General features: G+C 44.5%; 1 protein-coding gene across 1 annotated transcript in view; it reads left to right on the forward strand.

The window, feature by feature from the left end:
- The window catches only part of SLC25A46 (solute carrier family 25 member 46), a 135,028-nt gene extending 123,162 nt beyond the window's left edge, over positions 1–11,866 (forward strand). Inside the window, exon 8 of the mRNA XM_085632586.1 lies at positions 9,853–11,866. Within this exon, the coding sequence (XP_085488712.1) occupies positions 9,853–10,431 (579 nt within the window). The 3' untranslated portion in view covers positions 10,432–11,866. The remainder of the gene's footprint in view (positions 1–9,852) is intronic.
- The last annotated feature ends 8,865 nt before the right edge of the window (positions 11,867–20,731 follow it).

The raw sequence follows: 20,731 nt of genomic DNA on the forward strand, positions 1-20,731 counted from the left end.
ATGATAGCTTTCAGGCGCACCTGCAAGGAGTGTATACCCAGACCTACATGGGAACACACATGACTATGCATACACAAAGCAGGACTCTCAAGGCTGTCTGTAGATGACAGGGAGGAATTAGATCAACCTCTCAAGTGCTGTGCTGAGGGCCGTGCTGAAGGATATGTAGGATGGGAAAGCCCCTTGTGCAGGCAGACTACCACTGGAAGATTATAAGCTTGACCCATATCAACTAATAGACAGGCTTCATCATTTAGCGGAGGGTGCTTATAGTGTAGGCTGGCTCCCAAACACGATGCGAGAGGCATCAATTGTAATAATACCCAAAACAGGATGGGATCTAGGAGAGATGGGATTGCATCAACCTCTGTCCATGAGCAACTCAGACACTAAGATGATCTGCAAAGTGCTAGCTCGCTGGCTCATATGAGTTATGCTGACATTCGTGCACGAAGATAAGGCGGGGTTCATACCAAATAGAAGCACGATTTTCAATTCACAGAGACTAGCACATGTACAATATTTCCTATTCACATACAGCTTGGATTAGATGGTGTCTTTGCTTGATCTCAGGAAAGACTGTGAAACCGTGCGGTGAGACTGTTTGTTCCAAGTATTGGAGGAGATGAATTTCGTACCTCGCTTCCTGCACTTGGTGAAACTGTGGTATACCTTCCTTGGTTACATTTGGTAAACTGATATCCCATCAATTGAAGCTGGGCAGGAGCACATTTCAGGGATGGCCTTTATTGCCCCTACTGTTTGCCCTGGCCATAAAACCGCTAACTAGCATATTTCACTTAGAAATGGATGATATGGGCATTCAGATAGGCCTCGCAACACGTGGTGTCACTGTATGCAGATGACACCTTGGGTTATATAAAAGACTAAGGGGCTCAGTCCCATACACACTGCAGCCTTCAGATCAGTTCTGTGAATTCTGTGGCCGTCTACTAATTAATCCAACTAGTGGCTTTTCCCCCATGAGGGCATTGACACATAGAACAATAATAGAACTTCCGGATCTGGGTATGGCATTGTAACTTTGCACCTTTTAAATATCCAAGAATACATGTGTTGCACACAGCTCAAGAGGATTAGAGCTAAATATTTAGAGGGTTGTTCTTTGTATGGAACAATCTCTTCTCTTCTGGTGGAAACTCCTACTGTCCCTTGCAGGGAGGGTGACACTTAGTTAGATGATCCTGCTACCCAGATGTCTGGATGTCTTCCAGGGGGTGATGTGTCTACTTCCTAGATTTGTCTTCTGCAGGATTGACTCAGTACTAAAGTGACCTACATTTAAACTCGGCACTCCGAAACTTCCCTATGAGAAGGAAGGCTGTCCTCCTTGATTTAAGAGTACTATTACTTAGCATCCCAGGTGGACCATATACCATGGTGGAGGGACGAGCATGTTAATAGGGAAAGGAATCTCTTGTCGGAGTGCCGCCCCCTACACAATCTGACCTCAGCACTTTTAGCACTAAAAAGAGGAGACCAAGTAACCCTTTACTCAATAGTGCTAATGTATGGGCTAGATTCTGTAAATATGTTATTGGTGGGGTCCACTTTTTGTCGGATGAAGAAATATGTAGCTACCCTCTTTTTCAAAGGTTGAACCGGACAGCTGAGATGGCGGAGTGGATTGATGGAGGGTTCAGACAGCTGGATGACGTATGACAAAGGAACCTTCATAACCTTGGAAGAGGCGAGGCAGAAATTTACAGTGGGGCTGGGTGTGAAGATGACTGGCACAACCCATCCCTTTTTGGTGGGATTCCAGAGATAACCACTGGAACTCACCACAATACAATCAATCAATAAACTCAATGATGGGTGCAGGCGAGTGGGTCTGTAGTAAAGGGCATTGTTACAGAACAGAGTGATGGGGACCATTGGCTATTCGGTTCAAGAGAATGTGCCATACTCCACTGACAAATTCAAATTGGACCAAAGTTTTGTTGTATCCTAAGACCATGTCCAGTAACACCTGCTTACTCCTATTCCAATTTAGGATAGTACTTCAGACCTATCATGTACCACAAATCCTTAGTAAAATATATTTGGCACATGAGTGTCTCTAATGTCCATAGAGCGGGGCAACCCTTCTGCTAATGATTTAGACCAACCCTGTTGTCAGTGAATACTGGAGAAAGGTTATGGTGGTACTGGCCCAGATGCGAGGGGTTCAGGTAGACCAATCTCTTTAACTTTGTTTGTTGGGGCTTCATCCCAAATCTAAGAAGGGAAAAATCGCCTTTAAGTTCCTGTCATTGATATTATCATTAGCCAAATGCCGGATTATAATCCACTGGATATGGCTGCAAGGCCTCTCCTTGCAGTTTTGTCTCTGAGTGGCTCTTAGCTGAGGAGGTCCGGATAAAAACAATGCAGACAGATGTTAAAGTTCCCAGTGGTTTACACGAGCGACACAAAATGCCAGCTGGACTCTCAGAGAGAGAGATTTCGGCTGCGTCGCATACCTTCTTCTCTTCCCAAAGCTGAAGAAGACTCCCTTTGCAGTCTTAATTTATATGCAAAATGTACTAGATAAACATTCTTCTGTTTATGTCCAATTTTGTATTCTATAGCTTTGAAGTCTTCCCACAATAATATAACAGGGTTTGCTTAATGATGAAAATTCATACATTTGGAAAAATAAAAAAATAGTAAATCTGGCCATTCCAGTGTGTATACACTTTGCCCAAAATGTGTTATACTGGAGTTAGAATACTAAATCTGACCCCTTTCCTCCCAAGGTATGCACTTTCCCCAATGTTTGTTAAAATGGAGTTATAATAGTAAATCTAACTAATCGATGCACTCGAAACCTGGAACAACATCCCTTTATCCATCAGGAGCACCTCAACGTGTTTTATTTTAGAATAGAGGTGAAGTGACACCTCTTGAAAGAACAGTACATCAAAATGTGTTTACAGTCAACAAACCAACTACCTCTGTTAGCGCTTGTTTGCTTCATATTTGTATGTTCCCTGTAAGGACTCGCCTGCCTTTTACGCTGAATTTTCACTAGGTTGGCACTATAGTAATACCACAAACATACATAACTCACCTAGCACGCTCCCTAATGTATGCATTTTCTACAGTGTTTGTTTGGTTGCAGTTAGAATAGTATATTTTGAACCTCCAATGTCTAGTTTCCAACATATTGACAGGATTTTATTTGGAATAATGTACTTGAATTTGAGCATATTTAACTTACAACAAAAAATCTATGCTGCTCTAGATCACAAACTCAATATTCTTTTTTTATTAACAAAGCATCTGGCCCTGCCCACCGCTTTTGATTTCAACGTGTTACACTTCCCCCACATAGTTAAGTGCAATGGAGGCTTAGCCATTACCTTTAAAGACTTATTATCTGCCACAATATTCCCAATCAACATTTCAGATGACTGAGATTCTCAGTCTCAAAATTATCATATCTCCAGCCTCTATGCTTGTCGCTATTCTAGGTTATCAGCTTACTGCCCACACCGCTAATTTCCACCAGGTCTTTTCTGACTTCCTACACACCTTCCTCTCAGTTCTACATTTTTCCTATTTTTAAGCAATTTTAACATTTGGGCTGATTGTCTTCATTACCCTATGTTTCCTAATCTCCTTTAATCCTACACCGTCAGTGGCCCCGCCCATCACACAAGGCATACCATGCATAGACTTTTCACCCTTCCAGTTCCTCAGTTCTACAACTGCTGTGGACCAACAACTATGGCATATTTTATTTCCTGTTTCCTCCCGGCCTCTCCTTGATATCCTTGTGCTTTCATTCCTTTGACCTATAACGATCATGGTGCAAAATCTCATGGCAGGTCCTCTTCTACCCTGTCTCTTTTACTGCTCAACTCACTTGGATCACATTGGCTCTTCCCCAGTGGGTGCAGCTTAATTTCCCCCCACGACCTCTCCTTCCCCCTTATTTAACTGCCCCTTGGTTCATAGCAAACTCAGAGCCGCTAAACTTAAATGCAAGCATGATGAAAGAGCCTTGTGCCATTACTACTTCCCCATTAAACAGAAGTCTTATTAATTCTTTGTCTTTATAAACAAAAACAAATTAGGCTTGTTCGTGCAACGTTTTACACTACTATACTCTCAAAGGCCCTAAAGGAAATATTCAGAATTATACAATTGTTTATTAAACTGGCCTGCTGTGACTCCACTATCTCACTTTCTCGAGGTGTGTGTAACTCTTTTCCTCCATTCCTACAAGCAAGCCTCCTCTGTTTGCAGAAGGTCCAACCTCTCCTTGGAACTTGGCCATTTGTCTTCTCTGTCTTCACTAATTTCTGCAAGTACAACTCACTTCTCCCTCTCTTTAGAGAGGCGCATTTGCCTTCTACTTTCAGCTAAATCCTGATCCTCTCTGGACCGTTGTTTATCCCTTGTCTTCCATAAAGTCTCTGGTGCTGTTGCCCCATCACTACATGCCTTCTAATCTCTCTCTACAAAATAACGAGGTCCCTCCCGATTGAAAATATGCCTTAGTTTTCCCCTCTTGAAAAAGCCCAACGCTGGTGTTGGTGTCCTCCGCTACATCCACACCACCTCCCTTGTTCCATTTCCGATCAAAATCCTCAAAAATGTGAATGCTCAACTATCTTCCTCCTTTAAAGCACACTACATCCTAGATATTTTTTAAATCAGAATTTGATCCAATGCGTAACAGAGAAACCACACTTATATCGGTTCTTTATGATCTCCATCTTCTCGTAAGCCTAGGGGCATTTGCTGCCTTATTGCATCTCAACCCCTCGCCATACGGGGAAACGCAACACACTCCTTATCTATCTGGGGTCTGTAGATGTCCTTGATGAGACCTTTGTCTGGATAGGAATCTGCCTGAGGAACAATATTAAAGGTATTCACCTCTCCCCCTTTCCATTCCGATTCTCTTCCCGTTGTCCCTGTAGTCCCTCAGGATTCCTCCAAAGTCCCACTCTCTTCAATATTTAGATCGCCCTTTCTACCCACCTGAGATCCTTTATTTCTCTAGTTTTTCTACATGACATATTGGGAGGTGCCTCTTCAATTGTCCATAACTTCTTTTGTCTTAATGCCCTGGTTTCCTGGGTGCACTACAGCTCCCTAAAACTTAATATAGATAAAATGGGTATCCGGCATGAAAGAAAAAGATGCCTCACTCAAGTCTTCTGTCTGAAGGTGGCCTGTCAGCCCTGCTCCTACCCCAGTCTCCAGAGCTCCTAATTGTAGTTTCTACTTTGGCCACAATTTTTTTTATCCACAAAGATCAATGAATCACTCAGTTGGCCCTTGTTTTACTTCTACCATCTTCATAGTCTTTGTACAATTTTACCTATCTTCCTGCTCGTCGGGCAATAGTCCAGCCACGGTACTCTCCCACCTGAATTACAGTAATTCTTTGTACTAAGGTCTCCCTTCTATCCAGTATCTACAGCACATCCAGAACTCAGCAGTTAGATTGTGCCACTCTCCTTCTCTTTTTTGTCTCACAGGCAGTAGAATTTTCTCTTGTATCAAGAATCCAAGGCGGAGTCCAAGAAGGGTCCTGCTCTTCAAGAGTGAAGAGCGACCTTCAATAGGAAAGGTGATACTCTCCCTAGTTAAACTAATACCACACCAATGAGTATCCCCGCCCTTATCCTTATTGCTTACAAATGCTAGCATTTCATGAGACACTCTGCTGGTACAGAAATAAAAATCCTCTTTTCTTTTGTTAGACCCTCACCCACTCTAGTAGTGGCATGCTTCATAATCGTGTCTCATCCTGGTCCTTAAAAATCAGGATGGGCTTGACCATATTTCAGAGAGCACTTTGAATATTCTCAGCCAGGATCCTAAAAAAATAAAAATACATCAAACCAATCTCTTTAACTGTTGTTTGGGTTTATTAAAAAAGGTTCTGAAATGAGGGTAAGGATATTATGGTCCTCTTACCCTAACAATTGGTCGACCTGTTTCAGCCCATTATTTTATGGCCTCCTCTGCCCAAAGCTTTCATCGGGACGCAGTTAACTCTGCCCTGGGTTTTGTATTCACAACATTCAAACATTCAAAGCATGCAAAACTCTCTTGCATGCAAAAGATGAAACATTACTCGCCTATAGTTTGCCTTAGTATGTCTTGTAGAGAAGACATGTAATCCAAATCTTTTCAGCACAATGGTGTCTTTGGAATTACAATATAACATACACAACATACCTCTTTGTGATTTTCACCTTCATTCGTGGTCCGTATTCTGAAAATGCTGAGCTAGATATTTCACTAAAACATATACATGCAGTCATGAATTAGCCACTTAATATGGTGCTGTAACCTTATTGCATTTGCCACATTGTATGTGTATTCATCTCATGAATAAAGACTCCTAACCGCATACCATGCTTTGTGAAAATGTCATATTGCAGTAGTCTACACAATGACATATACATACACAAAATGTTCTACTCTTATTCATACTGATCTCTTGATAACGCGCTCTCCTTTGGAAAGTGTGGACGACCTTCCTCCTTTTTGCCTAAGCATTTTGCTCTGAATATTCTTCCTCAAGCCACCAGTTAGTCTCTCAGCCCCATGATAACTTTTTGGATATAGTGAACAATACAAGTTGCATAGCAGAGTATAGCTATGACTAGTTCAAGCCCCACTGGCTGAGATGCCCTATGCCTGTATGGAGGAATTTGGCTTTGATCTGTATTTTTATATGGATATTCTATTTCCTGTGGCCTTAATGTGTTTCTAATTTGCACACGTTTTTCTTATGGATGCATACATATCTAAATTGCTTCAGAACAATAATAGTGTTGTCTTGTTTGACAGATTTTTTCCTTAATATATAATTCAGATCTGTTACTAAATCTCCATCTTTTGAGTAAACACTTTTTGAACAGCGCTTCTAATGATTCGTTTTTGTCCACGTTTTTTTCTGGTGGTGGAGTCCTCCCTGAGCCCTCGTTGGGAAGTCTCTTGACCTACGAATCGAGCTGTTTCCAGCTCCTGTAATTTTGGTGAAATTATACCACTGGAAATATTTTTGTTCGCATTGGAACCATGTATTCTAAACAGATTTAAAGTCCATGTCCCACTGACCTGACAGGCGTTTCTATGACTAAAACAAGGTTTCAGATAATTGCCTTTGGCTAGCCCTGCACGTCCCCCAACAGGACAAGTATGTGTTAAAGTGTCATGCAAAATCCACTTTGGAGTAAATAAAATTGTAACAACATAACATCAACATTAAAAACAGTATAAATAAGCCAGTTATGTAGTGTTTTCCGAACATCTGTAAACGTTGTCAGTAGGGGAAGTTTGCATGAAACATTCGTGATTTATCTGAGGGAATAGGCGAGAGATTGATTTTTACAGAACTTCGAACCTCCAAAGAGATCTGTCCCATGCTCTGTGAACGGCACACACCCCCTGAAATTCTTGGTTTAATGGCTGGTTAAACTTCTTCTGTCCTCCGACACATAACTCAGATTGAACACGTGCAGCCAGTGAAAGCAGGCTTCCGTATTGCTTATCTAGTTCTATCTGTTCAGATGTCCAGCAAGCAATGACTTGAAAAATGGTTTACCTGACTTGGTCAGGATGGAGATAAAGCTATTGACTCCGAGTTTCTGCAAAAATAACTGAAGGTATTCTACAACTGCAGTAACTCAGTTTTTTAAATGGCTTGTCATTAAATGTTGATGTTCCCGATGCATTTTTTCATCAGCTTAACAAACCTTAGGCATGCAGGTACAGCTGAGCCGTCTCTTACGGAAGCTTTGGGTACCTAGTTCGCCAACTTGCTCTTCCAGCGCCTCCATGAAGAGAGCGTACATCATTGTCTGAAGAACTGACCATTAGAGTGCACTAAAGAGCACTGGGGTTGGAGCAGACTCAGATCCTCCCACTCTGACCAGTTGAAATCATGGAGCCAGAAGGGAGTGGACTCAGCCCAACAATTAGCAGAAGTTGTTCTTTTTTACACTTATCCCAATTGTTAAGTGGCTACTTATGAGCTGAATATTACATTGTGCCGAATTCCACAATGTTTAATCTAAACCCTAGAATCGTCAGAGTAAGCACATAGAAACACATTGTGAACAGGGCATAAAGGTTTAAATTCAGTATTCCTTGATGATGGTAATTGTTGAAACTGTCTATGTGCGGACTGACAGAATAAAGTATTTTAAGGCTACGAGCCAAGCTTACTATTAAACTTTTGCTTCTTTGTAATTTATCTGCCAACACGGTGGGACAGTCAGATAATGGCATTTGCATAATCTAGTTTATCGGAGACGGTCATTTGCAAAGGTACAATGCGAAGTATTGAATAAGAAAAGGATACACTTTTTTGAGAAGGCAGGACATGTAAAAGCAGGAGGATTGCACTGAGTTAAAGTGAGCGTTAATAGTAAGCCTAATATCACAGCACCTACATTTTTTTTATTTCCTCAGCCAGGGTGGCATAGTTATGTAGTGGAGCCTTGTGTCATTTTGCCTGTACCCTCCAGAGGACCTCCATTTCAAAACTGTTATAGTAGGAAAAGTAGTGCTTATCCACGCATGGGTGATGACAAGATCTTCCCTGAGCTGGGAGTGACGTTAATGAAATTGTGGTCCAGACAGACTAGAATCGGTTCTATTTCTTACACAGTAAAGCCTAAATCGTAACGAGGTAATGGAGTCATGAAAGCGCAGAATCCTGTGAGACTCCACATGGGATGTTATTGGATTTAGCCCTGAAGGGGTGGGTGAAGAAACTTGGGACAGAAATGATTGAACAGAATGGAGCCATTGTACAGAGCTTCCATCAGTTTCCTGGGGGAGATTGAAACAACTCCTGGGGAAGACATCACAATAGATCTGATGTTCTTCCTTGTGTGCAAACCAAAGGTCTGCCAGTCCCATCAGAGATTAATAAACCTGCATGGATGCTGCCTAGAACTAGATCGCTTTCCTTCCGAGGTAAATATCACGTGTTGTCTGATATTAATGAATGTTGAAAGTCTTTCTGCCTCATACACTTTTCCTATGTTGCTGTCATGACGCAATTATTAATTAAACATGTCAATAATAAGTCATTTCAAAAGCACGTTTTTCCTTCAACATATTTGGTTCATAGTTACAGAAAGTATCAAACCCGCAATCAAGATTTTAATGTCCTGATGTTTAAAGGATTGTACATTCTCAGCGATCTGAGCTTAACTTTAGGGCTATGTATGAGTTCCTGAAGTACGACCACTTACCGGGTTCTCGGTATGTAATTTCTAATGCTGGAAAGCCTTTCACTAGATTAACCTGAGGTTTAAAATCTGACGTAAAGTCCTCCTTGCATAATTCAGTTATTTTTCAGTGACTACTGGTGGTTGCCTATTCACGTCTCCAGTAAATCAGTTAATATGTCTGTCATACCTCTCAAAATAGGTTTGTTGGTTTATTTTACGCTCTCTCAATGTAACACAAAGCTTAATCAAAATTAAAACACCTTACCCATTTGTTACTTACTTTTTTTGTTTAGCAGTCACATTGGAATTGAGTCCTTGAGTACTGACATTGTCACTGACAAGCAAGGAAGTGCTAGGAGCACTACACAGATTTCTGAAAAAGCTTTGTCGATGCCTGTTCCTAAAACAATTGTATGATGTGATAAAAGTCTGCTGTGTTAAACCCTGCCTTCCAACGAGACACTTTTTGGCCTTCAAATTAGACAGTTTTATTGATAGTAACCTTTCCTTGTACCCTATTAAAAACAGATATTTAGTTCACGTCTCATGTATTGCTAACAGAACATTAATTGTGGAAAATACAACCTTTATATTGCACTAACATGTTAATTTCTTTTGTGGGGAACTGTAGAGCGAGATCATTCGGGATAATCCTGGGATTTTGGATTGCATAAAAGAAGGGATTGGAAGAGTGATCAACATGGGAGTGCCGCACAGCAAACGACTGCTTCCCCTCATGGTCCTGACATTCCCCACTGTTGTGCATGGAGTTCTGCATTACATCATCAGCTCCACCGTCCAAAAATGTGTTCTGTACGTACTGAATAAAAAGAATTCCCGTGAGCCACTGAAGGATGATTTTAAATCTGTTCAGAACCCCTTGGAAGCCTATTTCCCTGAACTTATTGCAACTTTTGTTGCCAATCTCTGTGCTGATGTCCTGCTTTACCCGCTGGAGACAGTGTTGCACCGCCTGCACATCCAGGGAACACGCACAATCATTGACAATACAGACCTTGGCTTCGAAGTAGTCCCAATCAACACTCAGTATGAGGGCGTGAGAGACTGCTTCAACACCATAAAGCGAGAAGAAGGGACGTTTGGCTTTTACAAGGGATTTGGTGCTGTCATTGTGCAGTATTCTGTGCATGCTGCGGTTCTACAGATAACAAAAATCATATATTCTACTCTCTTGAATAATGCGTCTTAAAGATCAATCAGAGTCTAATATAGAAGGTGTAGTTGACCACCCAATGGTCAACTTAGACAACAAAATGCAAATGTATGAAATTAATGTTATATGGATTATGAATGGCAATGAATGAATGAAATCACTAAAATGCAATGAATATTTATGGTGGCGCTTTACTGTTTGAAGTGATTATACTTATTCGCTTCAGAAATGTTGACCTAAAGCAGCAGTGGTGTCCGGAATTGAGTAAAGATGAATTGCTTTTTCCTTCACTCTAGTCCTCTTCTTGGTCTAGTTGGACTTCCCGTTAATGCCAACAATTAGTTCTTGAATTATGCATTGTTTTGGAACAAAAAGTATTTATCTTTTATTGGTCACATAGCTGTTTAATGAAATTCCCTCTCTCCACAATATCTTGTGTTCTTGATGTATTTTTTGCAGAGACCACATGGGTCACAGTAAGGACAATTTCCCTAAAGGTCTGGGAATGTTTTCTTTATTTTCAGTCATGTGGGGAAAGTTTCCTTGATTTTCAGTCATGTGATGTAGAGGAATGGTTAACTGTAAATGAACGTTCATTACATTAACATTTCTATGCCATTAATGTACTGCAACAACCAGGTGCATGAAAATGTTGCTGTGGCACTTCTTGTTTTCTCCAAAACATTTTAGTTGGTACTGCGGCTTTTAACTGTAGAACCTTAATTTAAAAATGCACTTTAAATGTGGGCTGCTACTTCTAGACTTTCACTATCCCCACATCTTCCTTCTTGTGCTTTTGAAAGATTAGACTGAAAACAATACCATGAAACATGAGAACATAGTGTTGTCTGTGTGTAGAGAGCAGCATGCCCCAGACTCGCACAGAGCCTATTGTTGTACCATAATTGTCAAAGATTCACATAGGCCACCCAAACGTTATCACTGAGCGTAGAGTATCTTTTTGTTTTTGCTATGGTGGCTTTTTTGGAAAGTGTTTTTTTTTTTTTTCCTTTTCATCAGGTTTCCCTAAAGCAATGTCATAGAAAAGTCGTGCAAGTGTTGCGTTGCATTGCCTTCAGTCTTACTACTGCTTTACTGCAGCATTTACTCCAGGCTTTAGTTCCAACAGAAAACCCCTTTACAAATTCAAGACATTTATTTATTCTGTAAATAGTGGCCATTTTATGTGACTTAAGAGACATGCTTAAATGTTCATGTGTTATATGGTAAAGTCCTTGACATTATCAGGCACATTGGCTTGCCAATGACCATGTTCTCTGTCTTGGTTCCAATAGGATGAAAATTAGGTTATTTAGGTCTCTGAATTAAGTTTTTTAAGGGCAGCAGAGTTCCACTTATTGTCATAAGTTCTAATTTCTCCAGTCCTGTGGATGTTTGATATGACTTGCTTGAAAGAAATAATGGTGTCTGATTTTAAGTTGTCTATTTGCAAATGAAATGATGAGTAACAGCTTGTGTTGCTTCATTTATTCCGAGTGACTACTATACAAACATTTATGTTGGTATCGAATGTCATATTGATTGATTTACTGGGAAAATATAGAAGATATTGGTTATTAGCCTTTATTGCAAAGCCATTCACGTATTGTTGCTTTTGCTTAGAGGTTATGCACAATGAGCAGTGTTTATTCCATGGCCTGCGCGATTCAGAAAACGTGGGACTCAATAAAAACGGTAGGTAGTTAACTGTTTATGTGGGTGATGCTACCGTGTCGAAAATGAATGGGAAAGTAAGTGTTTTTTGTTGGGCTGAGTCAAAACTCTCCAATATAGTTTCAAGAGGTAATTTAGTTTATTACAATTACACTCGCAGAGCTCAAGCAACAGGCTTCTCCTCACAACACCACTTCCAATCATTTTTTACCCAGCTTTCCAGCATCCATGTGCTCCTTGCTGGCTCAACACAAGATGATGCCACAATAAAGGAAAATATTGAGTATTAAATGCTATGATGAAAATAACATCCACTTTTGAATCCAGAAATAAACTAAACCGGACTGAGTGATGATCCACAGCTTGTTCTATGAAATCATGCATAGTCTTTCATTCACACAGGTTACTTCCTCTGCTGTTTACCATTCTGATGTGGTCTCCCAACAGTGATCTTGTGCCTTGATGTCAAAGCACACAACTGAGATACCTTTTCAAGTTTAACTCCAGAATCAGTCAGTGATCCCCCTCACAAAATGGCAAGAGATGGCTTTCACAGCAGATTTCTTCCACCATTTCCCCCCTTCCAGGCAAAGAGCTGACCTGGACACTTCAGTAATTCGTTGTTCAGCATAAAATTTAAGTTTACCCTTTCTGATTTATCTGGGAGTTTGATTCTAACAATGTTTTCCACTTTAATCTTTCTTTTGCATATAGTTCAACAAACTGTACTTGCTGCATAATTTTTCTTACCTCTATTTAACTGTTGAAGGCTTCCTTACCCTTGCACACGTGTCACATTATACCTTTCAATAGCAGAGCTATCCAATGCGACCCTTAAAGGCCTAAAACTGGGAAATTCTTGTTGTAGTATGAGTTGCTGCATGATAAAAACCTAATTCCTCCTGCAGAATTATGTTTACTTTCAATCCACTAGGCAGTGCTAACCGGGCACAGCATTCAGTCATCACTTTGGCCAGAGAAAGCCAAAGGGTGGAGACCTGGTCCCGCTTTCAGGGTCGTTCACACAACCGGTCCTCATTGCGGTCCATGTGTTCCGTTAAAGCAAAGTGGGAGCATAAGAAGGCCAAGTGGGACTCGTCCCACCCCTCCACTCTCTGCCAGAGAAGTTGCAAGGTTGTCAGGGTGCCTTTGGTCTTGTTCCCGGCTCCCTGCCAAGAAGTCATTTCCACAAATGGTGCCAAAGCACCCTGAGTTTTCATGGCCATCCGAGACATCTCAACAGGTAGAGGCCTTTAGGAGGCCATGCTGTATACTTTTGACACTCTTCTGTCTGTCTGGCACTCCTTCGGACCCTAAGGATCTGCACAGGCCTCCAGTCAGGTTACTCCCATCAGATCTGTCTTCAGAGCTGTCTGAGCCAGTCTTAGGTTCTGGTCCACCTTTGGAGCCGACTTTAATCCGGAACCCAAATCCGCATAGTCACTTTGTTGGCCATGAAGCTGCTGTCACTGAAGGAAGACTCTGCTCGAACAGTCGTGTCCAACTCCAAGCCGGATTCATCTCAGCCAAGGTCGCATCCTAAAGTCGTAAGGATCCTCCCAATTCAATACAATTACAACAGAACCATGCCCTTACCTCCGAGCTATCCTCAATGAATCAACAACTTTTCCGTTCCGACTGTGATCAAAGTCAACCAGCTTTTGGAGATGACAGTGGAGAGATGATGTACATGATCCCCCCCTCCACATGCTATAATGATGGCAATCTTCATGTGAATTTGTAGGAGGCCAGTGCATTGGGCATTTCCCCACAAGGTTCATTAGGTTCGCCCTCTAGGCCATCAATGCAAGTGAGTGCTTCCTTCACTGTGGTCTTACGATGTTGTCTTGCTTTCTCTTCAGAACACCTGAGTAAGACTTCAAAATACCAAGACAGAACGGGAACACTCTTCAAAATAGGACTCTACACCCTTTAGAATACCAAAATACGACATAAACCGAGCTCAACACTCATTTGCCAAGTAAAAAGGAACATTTATTGCAGTAAATTCTCATATATCAAATGGCAATAATGCACATGTAAAATAAATGCATATAGTGAATGTATGTACACAAGAATAAATGCATAGAAAGATAACTGCATGTTCACAAGAATGAGTAATTAGAACTTGGAATTCTTCACTGGCTGTCAGTTTAGCTTCATCATCCATGCCAGCACTACTGGGGAACCCATTGAGAGTCTCAGCCGGGCACAAAAGCCCTGGACAGTGCGCCCACTCCCAGGAAAGTTCCTGTCAAAGTGCCAAGAGGTCTCTATCTTTATACTCTTTCCTAACATGGCGAGAGGCTTCTAGAATCTCCCCCTCCCTTTATCTGCACTGTAGGTGCTGGTTACACTCTCTACGTCAAGGTCACTTAAATGAGCTGGCCAGTCTCCAATGAGAGCTGAGACAAAATTAATCAAATTTTCATCCTTGGACACTGTACGCGTCCCACACTCTGTTCTTATCTCTCTCGCTCGGTGAAGTGAGAAACATAAGCAATCTGTGTGCGCAAGTAACCCGGGCCTGCCTACGTTCGCAGCGGAAAGGCAGGATCAGACCAACCCAAGATGAAACTGTGCCCACAAAATGTAATTAAAGCAACAAGGAGTCAATGGTCAATACATGTTCTCACAATATATAGCTGCCTGTAACATTACACTCCACCTCTTGAACATTGACTAATAGTTAGCATAACCTTTAGGTGTAAACGTCATGGCTCTAGAATGAAACAAGGATCTAAGATTAGGCGCACATTGCATATAGCAACAAATAGATATCAAGATACAAATTATAATGAAAATGACACTTAAAATATAGTGAAGTTGCCCAAAATCAGGCAACCATCCAAATAACCAATCCCACCACCCCTTGTCCATATCTTGCTGTACTCCCTTGACAAATTCATGCAATGCATTAAGATGTGAAGGGATGGACGTGGAATAGTCAGACAAACCAACGCAATCCTTCAAAATCTTTACAGCTATGGTTATGTTTTAAAAGCAAATAGTCAATAGCAGCCCTATTTTGTAAAGCAGCTTTTCTTGTTCCCTGAACATCTAATAGCAATTCAGCTAAATCAGTAGAGGTTTCATTCATATTTTTCACTATTAAACATGCAAGCTGGTTTATTATCCTAGTTGTGTACACAATTGAAATGCATTTCTAGCATAACAAGAATATAAAGCTAAAATCAAAGGAAATATTTTAAGTCCTAATCGTGTTACGGCTGAAGACGGGTGAAACCCCGAAACCGGCCCTGGGATGCTTGTTTCCAGTCCAGGGAGGACCTGGCCTGGCAGTTCGGGCTGGACTGTTCCCATTGGGCGCAGGGTCAAGACTGATTTGCATATGGCTGGGTCCAAATTGGAATGACATGGTGTGCAAAAAAACGATGGATTTAGGCCCAGATCTCTACTGGGGTGAATGTATGACATTGTTCTGCATTCTGTCCATCAATTGTTTTTGCAAAATTAACTATGCATCATGCAAGTTATCTCCCCAACCTTTTAATGGCTCATCTGGCAATTTATTCAGCTGAGCTTTCAACAATTCATGTATCTCTCAATGAGGCCAGCAGCCTGTGGTAGTAAGGGATATGGTATATCCCCTCTGTTGTACTGTTCACAATAATCCTCCACCAATTTGCCTTTTAAATGAGAATCATTGTCACTTTGAATCTGCAATGGGATACCATAAAACAAAATAAGTAAATGTAGTGTTTTCAAAGTATTCTGCTGAGTGGCGCGTTTATATGGAAAGGCTATCAAGTACCCAGAATAAGTATCCACCACTGTACATGCATACTGACAACCTCAAATAATTGGCTTTGGCCCAATGTTGTCCATCTGCCATATCTGTCCATGCAGCTTTCCCCTGCCTAACTGACCTCTCAACACCTGTGGGACTGGTTTGTGTTGTGTATGGTGATAAATGGGACATTGCATAATCGCAGCTTTGATGGAATTTAGGGGAATATTCATCCCTCTATTTTCTGCCCATCTCTTCATGAGACTCATTAGAACACTGGTGTAATTCATTTGCAGATGAAAAAGCCAACATTTTGGAGGCGGAGGTGGCGACACAGGATTCTGATTTGGTGGGGATGGCTAACTGGGCAAACCAAAAATGTGGACACTTGGGAGTCCACATTTTTGGTAAGCCCACTTAGCCATTCCCACCAAATCAGAATCGTGTGTCGCCACCTCGGCCTCCAAAATTTAGTTTTTTTCATCTGCAAAGGAATTACACCACCGTATCTGAAAGAAACACCTAGTGATAGATTCCTTACCTTAGAATTACCCCCAGGCGTCAGACTGGATCTGGAATGTTTTCGTTGGCAGTACCCCTGCTCGTCGGTAGGCGTCGTCTTGCAGCTCCTCGTGCCTCGTTGGCGGCACCGAGATGACATCACTGGAGCTACTTAGACGCACCCACGCGCGCTGACATCAGTTCTTTCTTTTTCCGCACCAGCAAGTGCAGATCCGGGAAGAGCAAGTACCTCCAGTCACTTTTTGACTGAGTTTTTTTTAGGCCTTTTGTCTCAATTTCTTCGAGTCGATCGACTCCTGGTGTCGTAGGGATGCCCGGCTTTAAGAACTGTGGGGACTGTCACGGCATGATATCGTTGACGGACCCGCACCGCATGTGTCTCTACTGCCTGGGGCGCGACCACGACTCCAAGTTTTGCCCCGACTGCCGGGCCATGGCGCCGAAGACTTTGCAGAAGCGGTCCCGAAAGTTGCTGGAAGTCGCGGAGCAGTCGCCATCGTTCCTCCGAATCAAAGTCTATGCACTCGGGGTCAGGTAAGTCGAAGCATTCCAAAAAGAAGTCGAATAAGCGTTGTCGCTCCTTGACTTCGGCTCGCAAGAGTTTCTTGCTGCCATGGCCCGACTCTTTGGGCCGTCTAGCACTGTCGGTATGCCTCTGGGCCCCGTGGGCCCGACTGGGGTCCTGTCCTTCCATCGCCGGCGGCTCCAGCCCCGGCGTCGCCGGCAGCTCTGGCCCCGGCACCGCAGGACCCCCTGGGATCGGACCCTGGTGAAGGCTGGTTGACCTTGTAACACCTCCACCGATGTCGACCCCCACCGGCACCACCTCCGACATCGCCCGTTCCCCGGGACGACGACTTCCCCAGTTTCAGCCCTGATCGGACACGGTGCCGGATCAGTGCCAATCCCGACGCCGATGGGGCCTTGTTTCCCCCTATGTCCGTCCTCCTAATTTTCAGCCTGTTTCGCAGACTTTGGAGGAAGGGGAGGACTGGGAGGGGTCTGAGAGGGGCTTCTCACACAGAAGTGTGATTATGATCCGGACTGGGCAGAGGATTTGGGGGATGTCAGTGGTCTTGCCACCTCACCTGACCTTGGCATGCTGTCTCCCCCTACCGTGGCTACGGAGGAGGGAGCCAGCTATGCAGTGGTAGTACGTAGGGCAGCCGAGGCCCTCCACCTCGAACTCCCTACGGTGGCCGTCAGGACTAACCTCCTGACAGAAGCGCTTCACCTGGCAGAAACCTCTTCGGACCCCTTGCTGCCTTTTAATGATGCACATTCTGACGTCCTTTTGGGATCTTGGTCCAGGCCCAACACTGGCTCCTGTGGACCGGAATGTGGCTTGCCGCCATCGCCCGGCGACCCCCTCTTTCTCTCTCAACACCCCACTCACGAGAGCTTGGTTGTCCAAGCCTCTGCTTCCGAGAGCGCGTTCCCTTCCGCGCCTCCGGATAGGGAATCCAAGAAGCTGGAACAGCTTGGCAAGAAGCGGTTTTCATCTGCCAGCTTAGGGCTGCGGTCGGTTAACACCACATGCCTCTTGGGCCGTTATTCCCACTCTCTGTGGGATACGGTTGCGCAGGTGCTGCCCAACTGTACGGAGGAGGCCCGGACTGTACTCTCCCAAGCTATAGCTGCTGGCAGAGACGCAGCAAAGTTCACCATTCTTTGTGGGCTTGAGACTGCCGACTCGCTGGGCAGGGCGATTTCCACGACGGTTGCGCTTCGGCGCCACGGCTGGCTGGGAACAACTGGCTTCTCGGAAGATGTCCAGAACACCTTGATGGACATGCCCTTTGACGGCATTTGTCTTTTTGGCAATAAGGCAGATAGTGCGTTGGAGCGGTTTAAGGACTCACAGGCTATGGCCAAGTCCTTGGGCCTGACGGCCACTCGCCCACCTCCGCCTTCCGCTTTTCGCTCCTTTTGTGGCCACAGAAGGAGTGCTCTAACACGTTTTGTTCCAGAGCTACAGGCCTGCGCAGCAATATTCTCAGCACAGACATGGGAACCATCGAGGCGGTTCTGGGGGCCAGCGGGCGGGTCAGTCCACCTCCTCCCCCACAGCATCCATAGAATTCGCCATCATCTCCCCCACTGACGCAACATCACATCGGACAAGTGGGTGCTGCAAATTGTCCGAAGGGGCTACTCCCTCCCCTTCGAGACTCCCCCTCCAGCCATGCCACCTCTATGCCACTGCATGTCGGGGGACCATCTTGCGCTTCTTCAGCAGGAAGTCACAACCCTCTTGGCCAAGGGGGCCATCAAGCGCGTTCCTGGGCCAGAAGTAGGTTGTGGTTGTTATTCCCACTACTTCCTGGGCCAGAAGTAGGTTGTGGTTGTTATTCCCACTACTTTCTGGTCCCCAAGAAGAACAAGGGTCTGCATCCTATCTTAGACCTTCGGAACGTCAATCGCTTCCTCCGGAAGGAGAAGTTCAAGATGCTCACACTTGCTCAGGTCTTGTCTGCCCTAGACCCGCAAGATTGGATGGTAGCGTTGGACTTGCAGGACGCTTACTTTCATATTCCCGTCCTGCCGGCGTTACCTGCGGTTCACGGTAGGCCACGAGCACTTTCAGTTCACCGTGCTCCCATTTGGCCTTACCAGCGCCCTTCGGGTGTTCACGGAAGTGATGGCGGTGGTCGCAGCTCATCTGCGTAGATCGGGGGTCCCAGTCTTTCCCTATGTCGACGACTGGTAGAAGGCGGGCTCGCCCCAGGCAGTCGTCTCCCACCTCCAGACTACGGCCGATCTCCTGCATTTCCTGGGGTTCTCCATCAACGTGCCGAAGTCGCACCTGATTCCCTCTCAGAAGCTCCTCTTCATCGGAGCGGTTTCTGGATTCGGTGCAGTTTTGGGTTTATCCTCCAGAGCAGCGAGTCTGATATTCAGGCTATGATTCCGATCTTTCAGCCTTTATCCCGGGTTTCGGTCAGGATGACCCTCCGGCTACTGGGCCTGATGGCCTCCTTCATCCTGTTGGTGGATCATACCAGATGGCATATGCGGGCTCTGCAATGGGACCTGAAGTTCCAGTGGGCACAGCATCAGGGCAGCCTGTCCGATCACATCCAGATTTCGGAGGGCACTGCACAACAATCGCGATTTGGGTTAATGGCAGATCCCTCTCCCTTCCCCAACCGGAATACACAGTGGTGATGGGACACTGGTCTCCGGCGGAGTCCCGGCTCCATAGCAACCTTCTGGAGCTTCGGGCGATCCGACTTGCACTGAAAGCATTCCTTCCCTCTGTCAAGGGGAGAGTAGTGCAGGTGTTCACAGACAACACCACTGCCATGTGGTACTGCAACAAACAGGGCAGGGTGGGGTTGTGGACCCTATGTCAGGAGGCTCTGCGTCTCTGGACATGCCTGGAACATCAGGGCATTTTCCTGGTCGTTCAACACCTGGCAGGTTCTCTGAACACCAGGGCGGATGAACTCAGCTGCCGGTGCATGATGGATCACGAATGGCGTCTGCACTTGGACATGGTGCAAGGTCTCTTTCACAAGTGGGGAGAGCCTTGGTTAGATCTATTCGCCACCGAAGAGAACGCGCAATGTCATCAGTTCTGCGCGCTGGAATTTCCAAGGCGGCACTCGCTAGGCGACGCTTTTCGTCATGAGTGGAGTTGCAGTCTACTACACGCATTCCCGCCTATACCACTTCTACCCAGAGTGCTGAAGAAGATCAAGCGCGACCGCACCCAAGTCATTCTTGTGGCTCCGGACTGGGCTGCGAAGAGTATGGTATCCCGAACTACTCAGCATGGCTATCGATCCCCGGTCTGACTGCCTCTTCGAGAGGATCTTCTGTCGCAGAAACAGGGGACAGTCTTCCACCCCAACCTGTCCTGCCTCCACCGCCTTGCGTGGAGATTGATCGACGGCAGTTGACGTCTTGTGACCTGCCTCCCAAAGTTTGTGATGTAATCTTGGCAGCCAGGTGTCCCTCCACTAAGGCGGTTTACGCCTGCAGGTGGAATAAGTTTGTGGCATGGTGCACAGCAAAGGCTGTGGATCCCCTTTCTGCCCCTCTTTCAGAGGTGCTTCTGTTCCTTCTTTCTTTGGCCCAGCAGGGCTCTGCTCTGGGCACTATCAAGGGCTGTCTCTCGGCCATTTCAGCCTTTTTACGGCTTCCAGAACAGCCTTCCCTTTTCAAGTCCCCTGTTGTAAATAGATTCTTAAAAGGCATTACTCATCTTTTCCCTCCTGATCCTTTCATAATGCCTCAGTGGGACTTGAACCTGGTTCTGACATATCTGATGTGTGCTTCCTTTGAGCCACTTCACAACTGTCCTCTTCGTCTTCTCACTTTAAAGACTGCTTTCCTGGTGGCCATCACCTCTGCCAGAAGAGTGAGTGAGCTCCAGGCTCTTTC

Source organism: Triturus cristatus, chromosome 2_1 (genome assembly GCF_964204655.1).
Source record: "Triturus cristatus chromosome 2_1, aTriCri1.1, whole genome shotgun sequence".
Classification (NCBI taxonomy): domain Eukaryota; kingdom Metazoa; phylum Chordata; class Amphibia; order Caudata; family Salamandridae; genus Triturus; species Triturus cristatus.